This window comes from Sorex fumeus, unplaced genomic scaffold (assembly GCF_029834395.1).
Source record: "Sorex fumeus unplaced genomic scaffold, SorFum_2.1 ptg000098l, whole genome shotgun sequence".
In the NCBI taxonomy this organism is placed as follows: Eukaryota; Metazoa; Chordata; class Mammalia; order Eulipotyphla; family Soricidae; genus Sorex; species Sorex fumeus.
In genome coordinates, this window is record NW_026606155.1 from 84,178,053 (window position 1) to 84,196,126 (window position 18,074).

At 44.1% G+C, this 18,074-nt stretch overlaps 1 protein-coding gene across 1 annotated transcript in view; it reads right to left on the bottom strand.

Moving 5' to 3' along the window:
• Positions 1-1,131: 1,131 nt before the first annotated feature.
• GPR176 (G protein-coupled receptor 176) overlaps positions 1,132-18,074 on the bottom strand; it is a 90,915-nt gene continuing 73,972 nt past the window's right edge. The window contains exons 2-3 of the mRNA XM_056133373.1: positions 7,531-7,783; positions 1,132-2,288 (exon numbers count right to left, since the gene is read on the bottom strand). Of these exons, the coding sequence (XP_055989348.1) occupies positions 1,175-2,288; positions 7,531-7,783 (1,367 nt within the window). The 3' untranslated portion in view covers positions 1,132-1,174. The remainder of the gene's footprint in view (positions 2,289-7,530; positions 7,784-18,074) is intronic.

Sequence of the window (18,074 nt, forward strand, 5' to 3'; positions counted from 1 at the left end):
TTCACCTGGACTCTGCTGGGCTGGCATTTAGCAATGTTAAGTCTTTCTCCCAGTTCTATACCTGCAGGCAGAGCTGCAGTGGCAGCAAAAGGGCTGAATGGGAGACTGGCCCCACTTGGGTTCTGGGGCCCCTCCACAGAGAGGTAGCTTTCTCAGACTTTTCCCATTCTTCTCTGCAGATGTCCCTTTCCTAACCAAGAACTTTTGGCTTGATGTTTCCAGAGGGCCCAGTATTCACTGACTTTGCATATTGTTTAGTTATCAATTTCAAGTGTGCACAAGGTAGCAAGTTTTTCAATATACCTTACTCCTAAGATGTCTTTCTTGTGAGATATGTGCAAGGAAAGACTAGGGTGGACAGTTCTCATTTTTTCTTCTTGACCTCTAAGCTTCTCTTTCATTGGTGGATAAAACACAAGGGATACAGACAGTAAAGAGCTTGTGGTGTTTTCCAACCAAAATCCATCACAAGCGGGGTGCAGGCATCTCTCAGGGGTTCAGCGATGCCTGGGAGTGGCAGGACAAAAAATCTTAATCAAGGACAAACTCTCTCCCTCAATAAAGGCACATCAACTGGCATGTCTGTCAGGTGGGGCTACGCAGACCTTCTTTATCTGTATCCTGGTGAAAGGGATAAGAGCATTGGAAAAACTGATTGGACCTTCCAGAGAAAAAAGGTCAAAGGTCAAGTCCCCCCAAAACAGAGATTAACACGAAACATTTTAATATTGTCCTGTGTAAGTCCACCAAAAAGGCATCTTCTTTCTGAAACTCCCACATCATATACCAACCATTGGCAGAGCTCCTCAGATTGCTACTGCCTGGCTGTCTGCTGGACCCGGGGAACAGCCGGGGTCCCCCAGGAAGTGCACATGGAGTGCCCACTCCCAAACCCATTTCCACTGCCCAACTGTCATCTTCACAAAGAGATATGTGAACTTTACTTAGGATGTAGATCATGGAGATAAATAAATTAACACTCCCTGAATGACGAAGACATTTGAACTCTATACAGACTTCCCATTCATTCAAAGGCATTTGGCCCGCACAGGAGGAGGCGACTCCACAGGGCTACACTGAGATTATGGAAATCCTGGAGCCAGGGAAAGGGTGTGGAACAGGAGGTGGAGCTGCCTCGGACCTTGCGGGATGCTTCCAGCAACTGACCCTCCTGCTAGGAATCCACCTTGGGGAAAATGCTCACTTTGTTGTTTCTGCACATCTTCCGCTCCACCCTCCCTACCTTGGGCATCTTTGTCTGGATCAGCTCTTCGGGGGTGTTGCCCAGTGGGGGAAGCAACCGCTTCTTGCTGTTTCGGGTCTCAGAAAGCCACTGAGGAGGCAACTCGAAAGGCCCAAAGCCAAACTGCAGGGAATATTTGTCGGGGAATGTCTCAAGTTCTAGGGGACCTGCCGAGGCTGCCTGATCCACTGTGCCTGGGGGTGGTGCAAGGGTGGCAAACTGTGAGCCCAGCTCCCCCTCCAGGCCTGAGGTCACCATCCCCTTAGCCTGGAGCTCAGCTGCGCCCATGTATTTGGCATCACTCTCCTCCTCATCCTCGGTAGCCTTAAAGATCTGCTGCTGCCCGATGTGGAACATTTCCAGGAGCTGACTGCCTGAGCGCATGCTGGGCTCCAGACTGGCATCGGCTGCCCCACTGCCCGTGCTCACCACATTCCGGCGACTATAGCGGTGGTGCAACTGCACCAAGGTCCCGACCAAGCACTTCCGGACAGATTTGTTCACAGTCAGAAAGAGCACAGGGTTGGCCAACAGAGAGACTTTGGGCAGCCAAATGGCAGTGAGCAGCAAGAACACAGATGTGTCGGGGACATTGAGAACAGTCTGGTAGACCACCAGGGTGGCATAGGGCACACTACACAAGATGAAGACCATCACCATGGAGAGCAGGGTGGCGTGCAGCTCAGCCTCCCGCTGGGATGCGTAGGGAATGGAGATGGTGTTCTGGGGGGTCCGCAATGCGGCGATGATGACCTTCTTCTTCTGGCTGGCACTCAGGGCCCGGCGGATCAGGATCAAGAAGAGGAACACCAAGGCCACGGGCACGATGACAGTCGTGATGTTATAGATCAGGACATACACCAAGTGGCCCAAGGAGTTGCTCCAGGCCTCCGTGCAAGTGGACATGGCATAGATGTCGGCCACATTGGTCACAGCAAACACAGGGACACTGGCCACCACAGCGTGGGCCCAGATGTACATCACCAGTTCACGCGATTTGGCATCTGATATTTTTCTCTCCAGAGGATAGAGGACTGAGTAGTACCTGCAAAATGCACAAACAGAATCCATTTCCTGGAAAAATGAAACTCCATAAATGAGCGGAGTCAACATCAGTTCGTGTAAGAGAGAATAAATCAAAGAATCGAGTTCTTTGACATCTCCCAAGACAGAGGGAACCACTAGAGGAATCTGGAAGCCTTACCTTGAGTTCCGAGGACTTGGCCGCCCAATGAGGAATCACTACACTGGAAAGAAGCAGCTTTCCAACTGAGCAGAAAAAGGCTCGTCTTCATCGAACTGTCACGACTCTTCCTCAGGAAAACAAGTAATCATACCCATCCACAACCGTTCATTGCTGCCACCAGGATTAAATCCCCCAAACACCCTCCCTATCAAGGATGCTTCCCTCGCTGTGCAGGCATCTATTTTTCAACAAAGAGGAGTTTGTTTAAAAAATAACTTTTTGTTTACATGAGCTAGAGAGGCTTTAGGAAAATTGTCAAAGCCACTAACAAAGCCTGTCTACAGACATTTTGAAACAAACACATGCCACAGCTCAGGCTTGTCCCCTCTAGTGCTGGCAGCAGCTCAGCACGACTCACTGTGGAAGAAGCTGGCTCTCTGGCAAGACCCATCCCCAAATCAATTTGCTTGTCAAAAAATATGTCAGCTCAGGTCAGGAACAAGCATTTGGAGTAAATGCTTTGCAAGTGGAAGGCCCAGGTTCAATCCCTGGCACCATAAGGTCCCCTAGGCATCACTGTAAGCGACAGCTGAACACCCCTGAGTATAGATCCAAAACAAAAATCCAAAAATGTATGCTACTTAGAAGCCAGCTGCAGCAGTCCAGGCACATGTGTCTGGACACAAATTTGAACCCTGTACCACACGATTCCTCAGGCATTGCCAGGAGTGGCCTCTGGGCCTCCAGAGCACTGTTTAGGAAGCCCAAAAGAAAGAAAAAAGATTTTTGTCTGCTCAGTGGCCACTATTGCCACCATAATCACTCAAAAGTCTGAAGTGGGGGCTGGAGCACAGCAGGTAGGGCATTTGCCTTGCACGCGGCGGACTTGAGTTTCGATTCCCAGCAGCCCATATGGTCCCCTGAGCAATGCCAGGAGGTAATTCCTGCATGCAGAGCCAGGAGTAATCCCTGAGTATCGACAGGTGTGACTCAAGGAGCAAAAAAAAAAAAGGTCTGAAATGACTACTCAATTAGACATATTTGTTAGATTTCTTTTTTTTCTCAAACTTTGATTATTCTGTAACCATCTTCTCAGGATTCCAAAACTTTCAAAGTTTTAATGATTGAGGGAACTAAGTAATTCTTCAGACCTGGGCTCACTCTGCCAACCGCCACCAGAGCTGGGGAGGCCGCTTCCCTTTAGCTTCACCACACCTCTGCAGGCACCTGACGCTGAAGCAGCCCTTACTCCATGCACACTAAGTAATCTGAGCGCCTGGGGGCCTCCCCATATACACCCTTCGTTGGACACAAGAGGGTGCTTGAGAGTTGGGCTCAGTTCTAACACTGTCTACCCTAAGGCAGCACTGGATTCCACAGGGAAAGGGGCCAACCGCCCCAGATCACCCTCTTGTTAGATGAGGAGTTCTGGCTATTACCTGGGCTTCTGACCAACTTCCTACACACTCGAGAACACTACCTGTCCCTCAGACTGCAAGGTGCCAGCACAGGAGGCTGGGTTGATTTGTTAGAACAGCTCACAGAACTCAGGCACCCAGCTCACTCATGAAGAACACTAAGAATACTGAGGGCCAGAGAAGAGAAACCTGCAGCCCAAATGAAGGAGTTTCTGTCCTCAAGGAGGATGGGGCTGCCAAGGGGGCATGTGAAAACCTTGGGTTTCCAGGGTGAAAGTTCTCTGAAGCCCCTTTCTTTGGATTAAATCAATGGTCATCAGCAAATAGACTCATCTTCCAGTTCCTCTCTTGAGAATGCCCTCAGTGCCTGTAGGTTTCCTTGGTAACCAGCCCTCAACCTCAGAGTTCCCCCAAGTTATCCTTGATGGTGGTGGTGGTGGTGCTGCTGCTACTGCTGAGGGCCCAATCAAGGCCATGCTAAGCACAAACTCTTCCATCAAGCTACATTCTGGGACTCCTCCCCCCCCCCCCCCCCCGCCAGAAGTTATCTCCATTACAACCAACACCTTTAATGCTCTCAATGCTTAGGAAATTCCAGGCCCATGAGGAAACCCTGGATGATGACCAAATGTGCATGAGAAAGCATGTATTCTTTCGTCCTCTAAATCACCAAAAAATTCTCATAACTCACAGTACTGTGCTAGGTTACTAAGCTGCAAAGATGCACAGCAGGGTGCCAGAGAGGTAGTACAGTCAGTAGGGTACTTGCCTTGCACTCAGATGACCTATGTTCGATCCCCAGCACCCCAGATGGTCCCCCAAGACCACCAGGAGAGATCTCTAAGCACAAAACCGGGACAAAGACTTGGGCATGGCCAGATATGGCCCCAAAACAAAAACAAAAAAAATCTTTAAAAAAGAAAAGATGCAGAGGAATGTGTTAAAGCGCAGCAGGAAAGGAGGCGTGCAAAGGAGCAACTGTGAACACAGAGATGAAGGCTCCCCAGAGGAGCATGCTGGAGGGGCAGGAGGGAAGCACCTGGGAAATGTCTAGAGAAGAGGGCACCGTGACGGAGGCTGGCAGGGGACAAGCTGGGGGAGAATGTTCCGGGTGGAGGGAGACACGATGCAAACACAACACGACCATGGCTGATCAGAGATGGGCGCAGCGCGGTGAAATGTGCTCTAGATCTTTTTCTGGGAGGAAAAAGAAAAAGAGAAAGAAAAGCATAAGTTATTCATGCTCTCACTTTTCCTTCTGAATATAAACTTCCCTAAACACAACTCTATAAGTCCACTGAGACCCCACACACATAAGTACACGCCCAGGGGTGCACTGTCTCCAGCTCCCATTTGCTAACTGACAGACAACAAACCCAAGCTCCTAGTAATTTGTGCTTCCATTATGCACTGGGGAAGAGATGGAGATGCACACAGTTCATTAGGAGTTTGTTGGTGTGTACAATCAAAAAAATGATGCAGAAAGTGTAGGTGGTCTCCCAATTAGCTTGCTGACTCAGTGCCATGAAATCAAGTGTCTGGGGCTGGAGCAATAGCACAGTGGGTAGGGCTTTGCCTTGCATGCAGTTCACCCGGGTTCGATTCCCAGCATCCCATATGGTCCCCCGAGCACTGCCAGGAGTAATTCCTGAGTGCAGAACCAGGAGTAAACCCTGAGGACCGCCGGGTGTGACCCAAAAAGCAGAAAAAAAGAAAGAAAGAAAACAAGTGTCTGAGAAAATAGTGAGAAAGGACTGTCTTTCCTTTGTCTTCATCCATGCCATTACTGGTACTTGCAAGTAGCCTGCAATTCAATAACAAATTAGGAATATGCCAGTCTTGTTCTTCTACTAGGATCTTATCTTCTTTTTAAAAGATGGAAAAAATATGAGAGACATCCATCCTCACTAGAAAGAAAATTGTTTGCATATGTTCTTATCTGAGGCAAAGGGCCCAAAATAATCCATGGAGATTACAGCAATGCTTTAAGGCATAACAGCAAACTGTTGAGAAATATGTGCTCCTACATTTGTTGATTATTATTCCTGAAAAATGTGGGGATTCACAATAGTAGCACTGTAGCACTGTCCTCCTGTTGTTCATCGATTTGCAGTAACGTCTCCATTGTGAGACTTTGTTGTTACTGTGTTTGGCATAGTGAATATGTCATGGGTAGCTTGCCAGGCTTTGCCGTGCAGGTGAGATACTCTCGATAGCTTGCTGGGCTCCCTGAGAGGGGTGGAGGAATTAAACTCAGGTCAGCCAGGTTGGCTGCATGCAAGGCAAACTCCCTACCTGCTGTGCTATCGCTCCAGCCCTTCACAACAGTATTATTCACAATAGCTAAAAGTGGAAACAACTCAAATGTCTATCAACAAATAAATGGATAAACAAAAAAATGCTTATAGCCATATAATGAAAGATATTTTAGCAACAAAAGAAGTGAAGTCCTAATGTAGACTATGATATGGGTGAATCTCAATGACACTATGTTGAGTGAGGGAAGTCAGCCCCAAGAGATTTCATATCATATGATTGCCTGTACACAAAAGGTAAAAGAAAAAAAATAAACACCTCTAGCAAGTGACGTTGCCTAGAGCTTGGGGCTGGGAAGGAGGAGTGAGTATAACTCTAGAAATTAGCATGAGCTTCTTTTCAGACTGATGGAAATATTTTACGTATTTTATTTCCATTAACAGCTGCTGCTAAATTAAGCAGCCTTTTATGAGATCGTTTCAGACATTATAAAGCTCAGTTGCAGGGATGAACGCACAGGTCCTTAAACATACCAATATTTACTGACATATTTAAAATGAGTGAATTTATTGAGGTGCCAATATCTTAACAAAACTTATAAAAAAAAAAAGAGAAGAAAAAAAATCCTTTCAGGAATCAGGTTGTGACATGATTGAGCACATGCCTCACATGTATGAGGCCCAGGTTGGGTCCCAGCACTGTAAACAAACAAACAAAGCATTTCAGAATAAAAAGCTCTCAGTGTGCACCATAGCACCAGAGGTGCCTGAGCACACCTTGGGGGTAACTCTAGGACCCTTTGAACATCACTAGGCTGAGCCAGGTGGCTCCAGCTCAGATGGCATTGCATTACCTGGCCAGAGCACCGAACTGTCTAGTCTGGTTGCCCAAATCACCAGGAGCAGCCAGAACACTGCCTGAGAACCGCCGCCCCCCCTTGAAAAAAAGGAAAAAAACAAATGGATGGAAAGATAAAAAAACCATAACAAACAAAGCTCTGGAAATAAATCCTTCAAAAGATTCATGTTTAAACTGGACGGTCCAATCATTTGTTAAGTAACCACTGAACTGCCCCCTCTGTTTTTCTGGAAATTTATCCACCCTGTATCCAAAAAATCACCAATTCCAACCAAGCTGAAGCTGCATCCTGGTCCGGGGATTCCCCTCGGGCATCCTCATGCTGTTAACCCCATCCCCACTCCCGAGTCCTGTCTTTTCTCAATAGTCCTATTGCCCAAAGCTGCCGCTAAACTAAACAGCCTTTCATGAGATTCTTTTAGACATCAATTTTTCTGCTGCTGAACACAAACTCAAATTGACAGCAATCTGTGGAAGACTAACTACTCACCATTTGCTTCATGAATGCAAATTTTTTAAGTACTCTTAAGAAAACAAAACACCTTGATCCCCTGATGATTTGACCTTACCTGTCCAAGGCTATAGCAGGGAAGCTGAGGATAGTCACAGAACAGAAGACTTTGTGCAAGAATTTGACGACCCTGCAGAAGAGCACAGTGTAGATCCACCAGCAACAGTGAGGACTAGTGCTGAGGATTATGTCGAAGGGCACGCAGACCAGGCTGGCACAGATCCCCGCGCAGGCCAGGTTTTTAATGAATCTGTTGGTGACAGATTTGAACACGGTTGTGCGGCACGTTGACCATAACACCATTAAGTTTCCTGGCCAGATATGAAAAAAAGAAAGAGTCTGGTTAAAAAAAATTAAAAAGACAAAACAGGCAATAATAAAAATATAAAAACTACATTTGAAGGCTGATTTTAAACCTTTCAATATCAATACTGCAAACCACAATGTCCAGAGAGAGAGAGAGAGAGAGAGAGAGAGAAGAAAAATGCCTGCCCAAGAAGCAGGCAGAGGGCACGTAGTGGGAGGGTAATGGGAGGGAATCTGGGAACACTGGTGCTGGATAATGTACACTGGTGCAGGGATGGGTGTTGGAATACTGTACATTTAAAATCCAATCACGAACAGCTTTGTAATGCTTTAAAATAATTAATTACCTGGCAGCTTGGTGGCTGCCATCCTTCAGAGGCCATTGAATAGTCAGGTTTGGGCCCACAATGACCAGACACGCAGGGCCTCATGGAATAGGGGTGGTGCCGGCCCTTTCCACCCTGCCCCAACGAGACCCCGAGTCACCACCCATGAACAGCCTCCCTGGCTCCTGATCAAGCTGCTTAATGGCCATGATGCCAGAGACTCAGGAACAAATCTTGGAACCCAGTTGGTTTTGGCAGAAATTCCTCCAGATTTAATCATTAAAATTTTGGAATTCCAAAATCGCACAGCCACTACTAAGGCCACATGACATCATATGTTACTCATAATCAGCAATAGAAAACACATTGTCTACGGTTGCCTTTTTGGCAGATCTGAGTGATGGGATAAAATCCCAAATAATAATGGTGGATCTGGTGTCAAAATATTGAATGAAATCAAGGTAGAGAGAGAGTAATGTGGAGGCCATCTGCCCCACAGGAAGGGGGAGGGTGTGGGACGGGGGTATACTGGGGTTTTTGGTGGTGGAAAATGGGCACTGGTGAAGGGACAGGTATTTCATCATTGTATTACTGAGACTTAGACCCGAAAGCTTTGTAACTGCTCTCACGGTGATTCAATAAATAAATTTATAAAAAAGAAGAAAAAAAAGTAAGATGGAGTTCATGCCCAATTCAATCAGCCTAATCAATGGCTGAATAAATAGCAATACTCCTACATTTAAAAAAATTAATTAACGGGATGGAGTGATAGCACAGCGGGTAGGGCGTTTGCCTTGCACGCAGCTGACCCAGGTTTGATTCCCAGCATCCTATATGGTCCCCTGAGCACCACCATGAGTAATTCCTGAGTGCAGAGCCAGGAGTAACCCCTGAGCATCGCTGGGTGTGACCCAAAAAGCAACTAAAATAAATAAAAATAATAAATTAATTAAAAATTAAAAAAGAAAAATAAAATAATACAATTAATTTAAACAGGTCTTATAGGTTTAGTGAAATGATTAAATCGCATATATTTGCAAAGGCCTAGGAGAATTTTTAGTGGTTTTACATAATTTGAAGCATAATAAATCATAATTGTTATATAAAATTTAATGTAGTACAATTTCATTTGAGCATAAACAATTTGCTAGCCATGACTTAATCTCATGCAGCTAGTAGCTACGGGAATTGACTGTGCTGTTCATGAGCTTTCAGCAATGACACATGAACTGGCTCTTCTTGCACCAGCTCCTCTGGTGGCTTCTCCAAATCTACAGTCTCCTGGTTTCCTCCTTTTTTTAAAAAAAAAAATATTGAACTGTAGCACTGTAGCACTGTCCTCCTGTTGTTCATTGATTTGCTCTAGCGGGCACCAGTAACGTCTCACAACAAATTGTGAAATTTGCTGTTACTGTTTTTAGCATATGAATACATCATGGGGAGCTTGCCAGGCTTTGTGGTGCAGGTGAGATACTCTTGGTAGCTTGCTGAGTTCTCTGAGAGGAGCAGAGAAATCAAACTCTGGTTGGCTGCATGCAAGCCAAACGTCCTACCTGTTGTGCTATCACTCCAGCCCAATACTGAACATTTAATTTTATTTTTAAATATCATTTTAGTCACCATGATTTACAAAACTGTTCATAGTAAGGTTTCCTACAACATTACAACTCACCATCCTCCACCAGAGTGTCTACTTCTCTTACCAATGTCTCGGTGTCCACCTTCCACCTACCCACCAAACTGGGCTCCCATACCACCATGCTGTCTCCCCACCACAGTAAGCTCAGTTCTGTAGATCTGTTCTCAGGTTCGGTTGCCTTTCTCTGTTTATTCTCTCATTATGTTTCTTTTATTCCACATGTGAGAGAAATTATTCTGTATCTATCCTTCTCCTCCTGGCTGACTTCATCCAACATCCATTTCCTTTAATAGAAATACTAAGGATGCATATACATATACATACACATACACATACACATACACACACACACATACACATATACATATACATATACATATACATATACATATACATATACGCAGGCTGCCTTGCTCTAGTTCACTTTATCATGCTCTGCAGATGGTGTGCATTTATTATTATTTCTATTTGTATTGAGGTTTGTGGTAACCCAGCATGAGGTAAGTGGGGTTGTCCCAACAGTGTATCTTTTGTGTCCCATTAAAGCATGTATTTTTTGTTATTCATTTATTTTTATTGAATCACTGTGAGACCATTACAAAACTGTGCATGATTGGATTTCAGTCATACAGTATTCCAACACCCATCCCTCCACCAGTGTACATTTCTCAGCACCAGTGTCCCCAGGTTCCCTCCCACCATCACCCCCCCAACACCACCCCCTGCCTGCCTCTATGGTAAGCGCTTTTCCTCTCTCTCTCTCTCTCTCTCTCTCTCTCTCCCTCCCTCCCTCCCTTTCCTCCTTTCCTCCCTCCCTCTCTCTCCCTTTGGACATTGTAGTTTGCAATATTGATACTGAAAAGTTATCAAGAATATCCCTTACCTACTTTTAACCCTCAGACCTTGTCCAGCCTGATCATTCCCAGCTATTATTGTCATACTGGTCTCTTCTCTATCTTAACTACCCTCCACCCCACACAAATTTGTGGTTAGCTCCAACCACGGACAGTCCTCCTTTTCCCTGGCCATGGATATTATTCTTCTACTATATATATTTTTATACACCAAAAATGAATACAATCATTCTATATGTGTCCCTCTCCTTCTGACTCATTTCACTCAGCATGATACTCTCCATGTCCATCCATTTTAGGCAAATTTCATGGCACATCAACACAACGGAATACTATGCAGCTGTCAGAAAAAACGGTTTCCTCCTCTTTCCCTCTTCCACCCCAGTGCTGCTACTCATTCTCCATACTTCGCCATTCCCTCTGCTCTCCTTCTAGTCCTTCCCAGGTGAGATTGTCCACTGGTTGTTCTCTGTGGAAATGCTGATGACCAGACCCCTACCACCACCAAACACACACATATTCACACCCTTAAACTAGGTTTCCCCTCTTAACTCCAGACTCCTATTTCCAACTGAACATCTGATGGCCCATCTCTATCTGCCATTCCGCTCCCCATGGTCCTAAAGGGTCTACATGACCTGCGCCTGCCTGTGAAACCTTACTCCTCTCTTCCTATGGCCAGCTGGATGCCTGTCACTCTGATCGGATTTTCTGTTCTTGAAACACACAGGTTCATAGGTCTTGGATGAAAAGTGAATTTCTTTAATCCTTTCTTTTTAAATGCTTAATGTGACACCCTCCAATAATCTATGACTGCCATCACAGTCCTTATTTTAGTTATTAATTTACCAGTTTCCCCTCTAGCTCCTGAAGACAGTTTTGTCCGCTGTTTTAACTTCACTTTCCAGCCTATATCTATGTCTGACGGAGTATAGGCATTCAATAAATATTTAATAAATAAATAAATGTGTGAAATAAGGAAGCAAAGAATAAAGGGCATGTGTAAAATAATCCCATTTGAGATCATCTTATGTGAGATAATGATTATCTTATGTAACCTCATGTGAGAATATCCTAGATCACCAATTCCTACACCTCACTGAACATCTGGAATTATTTTATCAAATTTCCTGAATCATGATCCATTGGTATAGAATGGAAATCTATATTGACTATATACACCACACACACACACACACACACAAACACACACACATACTCACACATATAGTAATACCCTTTCTAGCTGTAGAATGTTGTGTTCCAAGAAAGACTATCTCTTGGTTCACCTGAGTCTCCGAGGACCTGAGTCTCCGTATGCAGGCAGCCTATTGAACTGCTGGAGCTTCTACTGGGGCAGAGTCAGGTCCTTCTGGCCAACCAGTCATGACCCAAGAAGCCTTCTCTCTTCCCTGTGTGTTTCAGAGAGCATCCTCCAATGAATGAGCCCACAGCTCCTCTCACTCAGAAGAGAGTGGCAGAGCCAGGGAAGAGGAGAGCAAGCTCGAGGGCTGAGGTCAGGCATGCATCAGTCCTCATTGTATAGCTACCTATCTATCTGCCAGACAAGGTGGAAAGAAACAGTCCAAGTATTTGAGTATGAAGCAAGTGGCTTCTAAAAGCTCTTTATCAAACTTGTCATACACAGTGACATGAAACCCTCAGTGAACAATGTGTGAATGTACACACAGTTATTCCAAGTAAAAGCCATTTATATTAATGCCACCATATCAGGTCCTCCCGAGCTTCTCTGCCAGCAAGTGATGGGCTGAGAAATAATGATGTATTTAAAACGTTTAAATTAGGGCTAGAGCGATAGCACAGCGGTAGGGCGTTTGCCTTGCACGCAGCCAACATGGCCGACCCGAGTTCGATTCCTCCGCCCCTCTCGGAGAGCCCAGCAAGCTACCGAGAGTATTCGATATGCCAGACACAGTAACAACAAAGTCTCCAATGGAGACGTTACTGGGCCCGCTCGAGCAAATCGATGATCAACGGGAGGGGCCTTTACTATTTAAAAGTTATGAATTTGGAGAATACTTTTCCCTCACCTCTTTTTCACTGAAGCACAAATTAAAACCAAAGCATCTTTCCTCACTTGTTTTAAGTATAAGACTTAAAACAGTGACCATCTAAAACTGAATTAATTAGTCATCTTAAGTTTCCGGCCAGGAAGTGTATGTAGCCCAGTTTCTTCAATAACAAAATCAGAAGCATCTCGTCTATGGGGGGGGGGGGGGGGGGGCGGGGTCCATAAAGACAATCCTGTGTTATATACTAAGACTTTTCTCTCATTACTGATTATTTTCATTGCTTTGTAGATTATGTTGAATAAAACATTTTTAGTTACAGAATAAGCAGGAAAATTCATTGAAAAGACTCAATGCAAATGAAAGAACAGTCTATAGGCCAGGTTTCTCATTCATGTAGCATATTTTAAAGAATAATTTCCATCAATAATCTCATATTCCATTTTCCCTCTCCTTTCCCTCTTCCTTCAAATTATATTACACATGGGTTGTTGTTGTTGCTGCCGTTGTTGTTGTTTGGGGGGATAAAGAGGGCTGGACCATACCCAGTGGTACTCAGCTCAGAGCTTACTCCTGGCTTTGTACTCAGGGATTACGCCTGGCAGGTTCAGGGGATCATATGGGGTGCCAGGGATTGAACTTTGGTCAGTCATGTGCAAGATAAATGCTCTATTTGCTATACTATCTCTTCAGCCCCTATCATGCATGCTTTTAATTGGTTTTTCATATCATAGTTTAACAATTATAAAAATTTGAGAGCACTAAATATGTTAGAAACCTAAGTGACAATATTAATAGAACCACATTTACAAAATAAGAAATTTGTTTTTAATGAAATACTGAAAATTTTGAGTCTGTCATAATAGCATTTTCTATACACTAATTTATAAAAATCTGGGAGATATCTGGAGTTTAAACCCTTTTTCAAATAAGAACTGAACCCAGGGTCAAGGAGATAGTATAGCCAGTAGGACACCTTCCTTGCATGAAGCCAACCTTTCAATCACCAGCATTCATATGGTCCTCTGAACACCAGGAGTGATTCCTGAGTGCAGAGCCAGGAGTAAGCCCTGAGGACGGCCAGGAGTAGGCCAAACAATAACAACAACAACAAAAAAAGCATAGGTTCTTTCCACCCGCTAAGTTACCTCTCTCCTTCTTAAAATGGATTAAAGTCTAAACCTGAATTATTTGGGGGGCTAGAGCGATAGTACAACGGGTAGGGTATTTGCCTTGCACGTGGCCAACCTGGGTTCGATTCCCAGCATCCCATATGATCCCCCAACGACCGCCGGGAATAATTCCTGAGTGCAGAGTCAGGAGTAACCCCTGAGCATCGCTGGGTGTGACCCAAAAAGCAAAACAAACAAACAAACAAAAAATCACAAACCTGAATTATTTTGAAGTATAAAGAGTAACCTCATTCAATGTCTTGTATCATCCAACATACATACACATATACATATATTTGTAAGCACACATAAATATGCACATATATTTTTTCACAAAAATATATACATCAGAAAAATGAAGGTGCATATTTGATTATTTTTGTCATAATATCAATAGCATTTAATTACCATTTCTTGGCTTTTCAATTCATGTCAAAGACAACTCAATATTCTTTAAGAAACAGTTCTCAACCTTTATATATATATATAATATACACATATTATATATATATATTTTTTTTTGCTTTTTGGGTCACACCCAGCAATGCACAGGGGTTACTCCTGGCTCTGCGCTCAGGAATCACCCCTGGCGGTGCTCAGGGAACCACACGGGATGCTGGGAATCAAACCCAGGTCGGCCGCGTGCAAGGCAAACGCCCTACCCACTGTGCTATTGCTCCAGCTCCTCAACCTTTATATTTTACATCAGCAGAATAACAGAAGCTGAGGAAAAGTATGAGATGTTCCAAGATGAAATGGAAGAAACTGCTAGAAAGCAACAAAAGGTGGAAAAAAAGCCTGAAAAGAAATGAAGAACATACCAGAGAATTATAGGGTGAGTTCAAAAGGAATAGTATAAAAATTACCAAAGTCCCTGAAGAACAGGAAGGCAAATTCAATGAAGAAAATATTAATAAATCAGAGATAATAATTTTCCAGAGTTGATATCCAAGAAGCCTGAAGGGGAAACCGACTCAAATAAGAAAACTTCAAGACACATTGTGTTCATAATGACAAAATCTATACGATCAGAAAGAAACTTATATACAAAGGAAAGCCCTTAAGATTCTCAGCAGATCTACCAAATAAGACTTTATGACCCAGATGAGAATGGAGAGATAAAGTGCAAAAACCCAATGAAGCAAACAAGTCACCAAGAATCTCTTTCCAGTGAGATTTTGTTCAGATTTGAAGGAATTATACAGAGCTTCAGAGACAGTCACCAGATTAAGGAATTCTTAGCCTTGAAACCAGTCTCATAAAAGCATTAAAGGAGCTTCTTTAAAACGCAAGACAAGCTCAGCACTTGTTTGGAGTATGGCATATACTCATGGCAATTATGGCTGCCCTTTTACTAGATTAAGAAAGCTCTATTTACTTCTATCCTACTACTGGGTTTATACATTCACAATAATTAATTAACATTTTATTTATATTTAATGTTTAAAAAATAAATAAACACAAAACCAAAAAGACACCATTAAGGTCTGTTAAACCTTGGGATATATTTACAATCGTGTGAGCATTATGGTAAAAGTTGGAAAGTGAAAAAAAAAAATAAAGTGAAATATATATACGAAAAAATAAAAAAAAATAATAAACCTTGGGATAGGGAACACCAATACTCAAAAGTTGGCTCACATTATCACACTTCCAAAGTAAATTTTAAGTAGTTAGCAATGTTCTATCTTCAGAGAGAGACAGAGAGAGAAAGAGAGGGGGAGAGAGAGAGAGAGAGAGAGAGAGGAAAAGTGCCTGCCACAGAGGCAGGCAGCAGGGGAGGGGATGCAGGAGGGAATCTGGGGACATTGGTGGTAGAAAATGTACACTGGTGAAGGGATGAGTGTTGGGACATTATATAGTGAAACCAATTATGAACAACTTTGTAACTGTATATCTCACTGTGATTCAATTTTTTAAAAATTATAAATTAAGAACTAGGAATAAAAAAATTAAGTGTGGAGGGGGGTATGGTGCCGCCAGCAGGTCAATCTGTACCTGTGAGGCGAGTGCATCCACAGCCTGATGGCGCCTTCAGACTCCATATACCCCAAAATTGCTGCTGTGCCTTTGGCCAGACCCCAAAAACTTGGGGCAAAGTTTATCAAGAACATAAATGGCCAAAAGTTAGGTACGTGGGAGACACACCCACAAACCACCTCCTGTTCAGCTATATGATTGGAGGCATGGCCTCTCTGGTTCCTCATGATCCCAGAGACTCAGAAACAAATCTTGAAACCTAATGGCTTTTGCAGAAATAAGGCTGGAGCTATAGCACAGCGGTAGGGCGTTTGCCTTGCACGCAGCCAACATGGCCAACCTGAGTTCGATTCCTCCACCCCTCTCGGAGAGCCCTGCAAGCTACTGAGAGTATCTCGCCTGCACGGCAGAGCCTGGCAAGCTCCCCGTGATGTATTCGATATGCCAAACACAGTAACAACAAAGTCTCCAATGGAGACGTTACTGGGCCCGCTCGAGCAAATCGATGATCAACGGGAGGGCCTTTACTTTACTTACTTACGTCCAGTCCCTGCAGTAGGTTACCGGTGATGGGTCACCCCAGGGGGGGAATAGGTTTCGTGCCTTGGCCTGTTCCCTCTGGCAGCCTGGTGGCCACCAACCTCCAGAGGCCATTGGACAGTCAGGTTTGGGCCAGTGGTGACGAGACATGCAGGACCTCAGGGGATGGGGGTGGAGCCCGCACTTTCCTCTCCGTCCCAACGTCCCAACGAGACCCCGAGTAGCCGCCCATGAATGGCCTCTCTGGCTCCTGATCAAGCTGCTTAACAGCCATGAATCAAGAGACTCAGAAACAAATCTTGGAACCCAGTGGCTTTTGGCAGAAATGCGTCCAGACCCCACAGTAGGTTACTGTCGCTGGGCCACCCCAGGGGGGAAAGGGTGCTGTCCCTCTGCCTGCTCCACCTTAGAGGCTTGGTGGCTGCCTTCCTCCAGAGGCCATTGGTCAGTCAGGTTTGGGTCCTCAGTGACAAAACATGCAGGGCCTCGCGGGATGGGGGTACAGCCGGCCCTTTCCTCCCTATCCCAACATGTGCCCGAGTCACCGGCCACGAACAGCCTCTCTGGCTCCTGATAAAGCTGCTTATCAGTCATGATTCCAGAGACTCAGGACAAATCTCGGAACCCAGCAGGTTTTAGCATAAATCCCTTCAGATTTATGTGTTAAAATTTTGGAATTTCAAAATTGCGTGGCCACTACTGCAGCCGCACAACATCATATGTTATTCATAACCAGCAATAGAACACAAATTGTCTACTGTTTCCTTTTCAGCAGATCTGAGTGTTGATAAAATCCCAAATAATAATGGTGGGTTTGGTGTCAAAATATTGAATGTGATCAAAGTAGAGAGAGAGAAATGTGGAGATCATTTGCCCCACAGGTAGGGGGAGGGTGTGGGATAGGAGTATACTGGGGTTGTTGGGGGTGGAGAATGGGCACTGGTGATGGTATGGGTGTTTCATTGTATGACCAAGACTTAGACCCAAAAGCTTTGTAACTGCTCTCATGATGATTCAATAAATAAAATTATAAAAAATGAAAAAAAAAAGTAAGGTGGAATTCATGCCCAATTCAATCAGCCTAATCAGTGGCTGAATAAACAGCAGTACTCCTACATAAAAAAAAATTAAGTGGGTTCCTTTGGGGGGGGAGGGGAATGTTCTATTTTATCTACCTAATTCTAATTTTGCAAATTTTTTTTATCTATGCAGTTCAATTTTTCAGTGGCACAAAGAGTCAGCACTGGCTAAGTAATAGTAGCTCTTCTGCTATTGGTATCAGAAGAATTATGGCCACCAATGAGAATGTGGTAAGAAAATCAGCTTGTAGGGAGAGACTGTGTCTGGTGGCTCTCAATACAATTTACTCTTTCTCCTTGTTTCAATATTTGAGGCCCTTCCTCTCTAACGAAGTATCAATTTGCCTTAACTTGTGATTAAACAATCTGGTATTTGCCCAGTTCTGTTGAAGTTGATCTCTATTCGAATGAGAAAACTGTTACTTCAGTTACAATTAATTTGATTCCACGGGTTTTCCTGAAATGACACAGGAGGTTCATATTAAGCAAAAACTGAATTAAAAGGGAAAAGCTCTGTAGAAAGTTTATTAGAATTCCTGGTGAATTTTGAATAATTACCTTGAATGAACAGCATCTTATGAAATACACGCCTCTAATCTCCCTTGCATAGTTCCTCCTTAGAATACTGTTTCCCAATGAATAATTCAGATGGATTATTTCAAGGGTTCATTTTTAT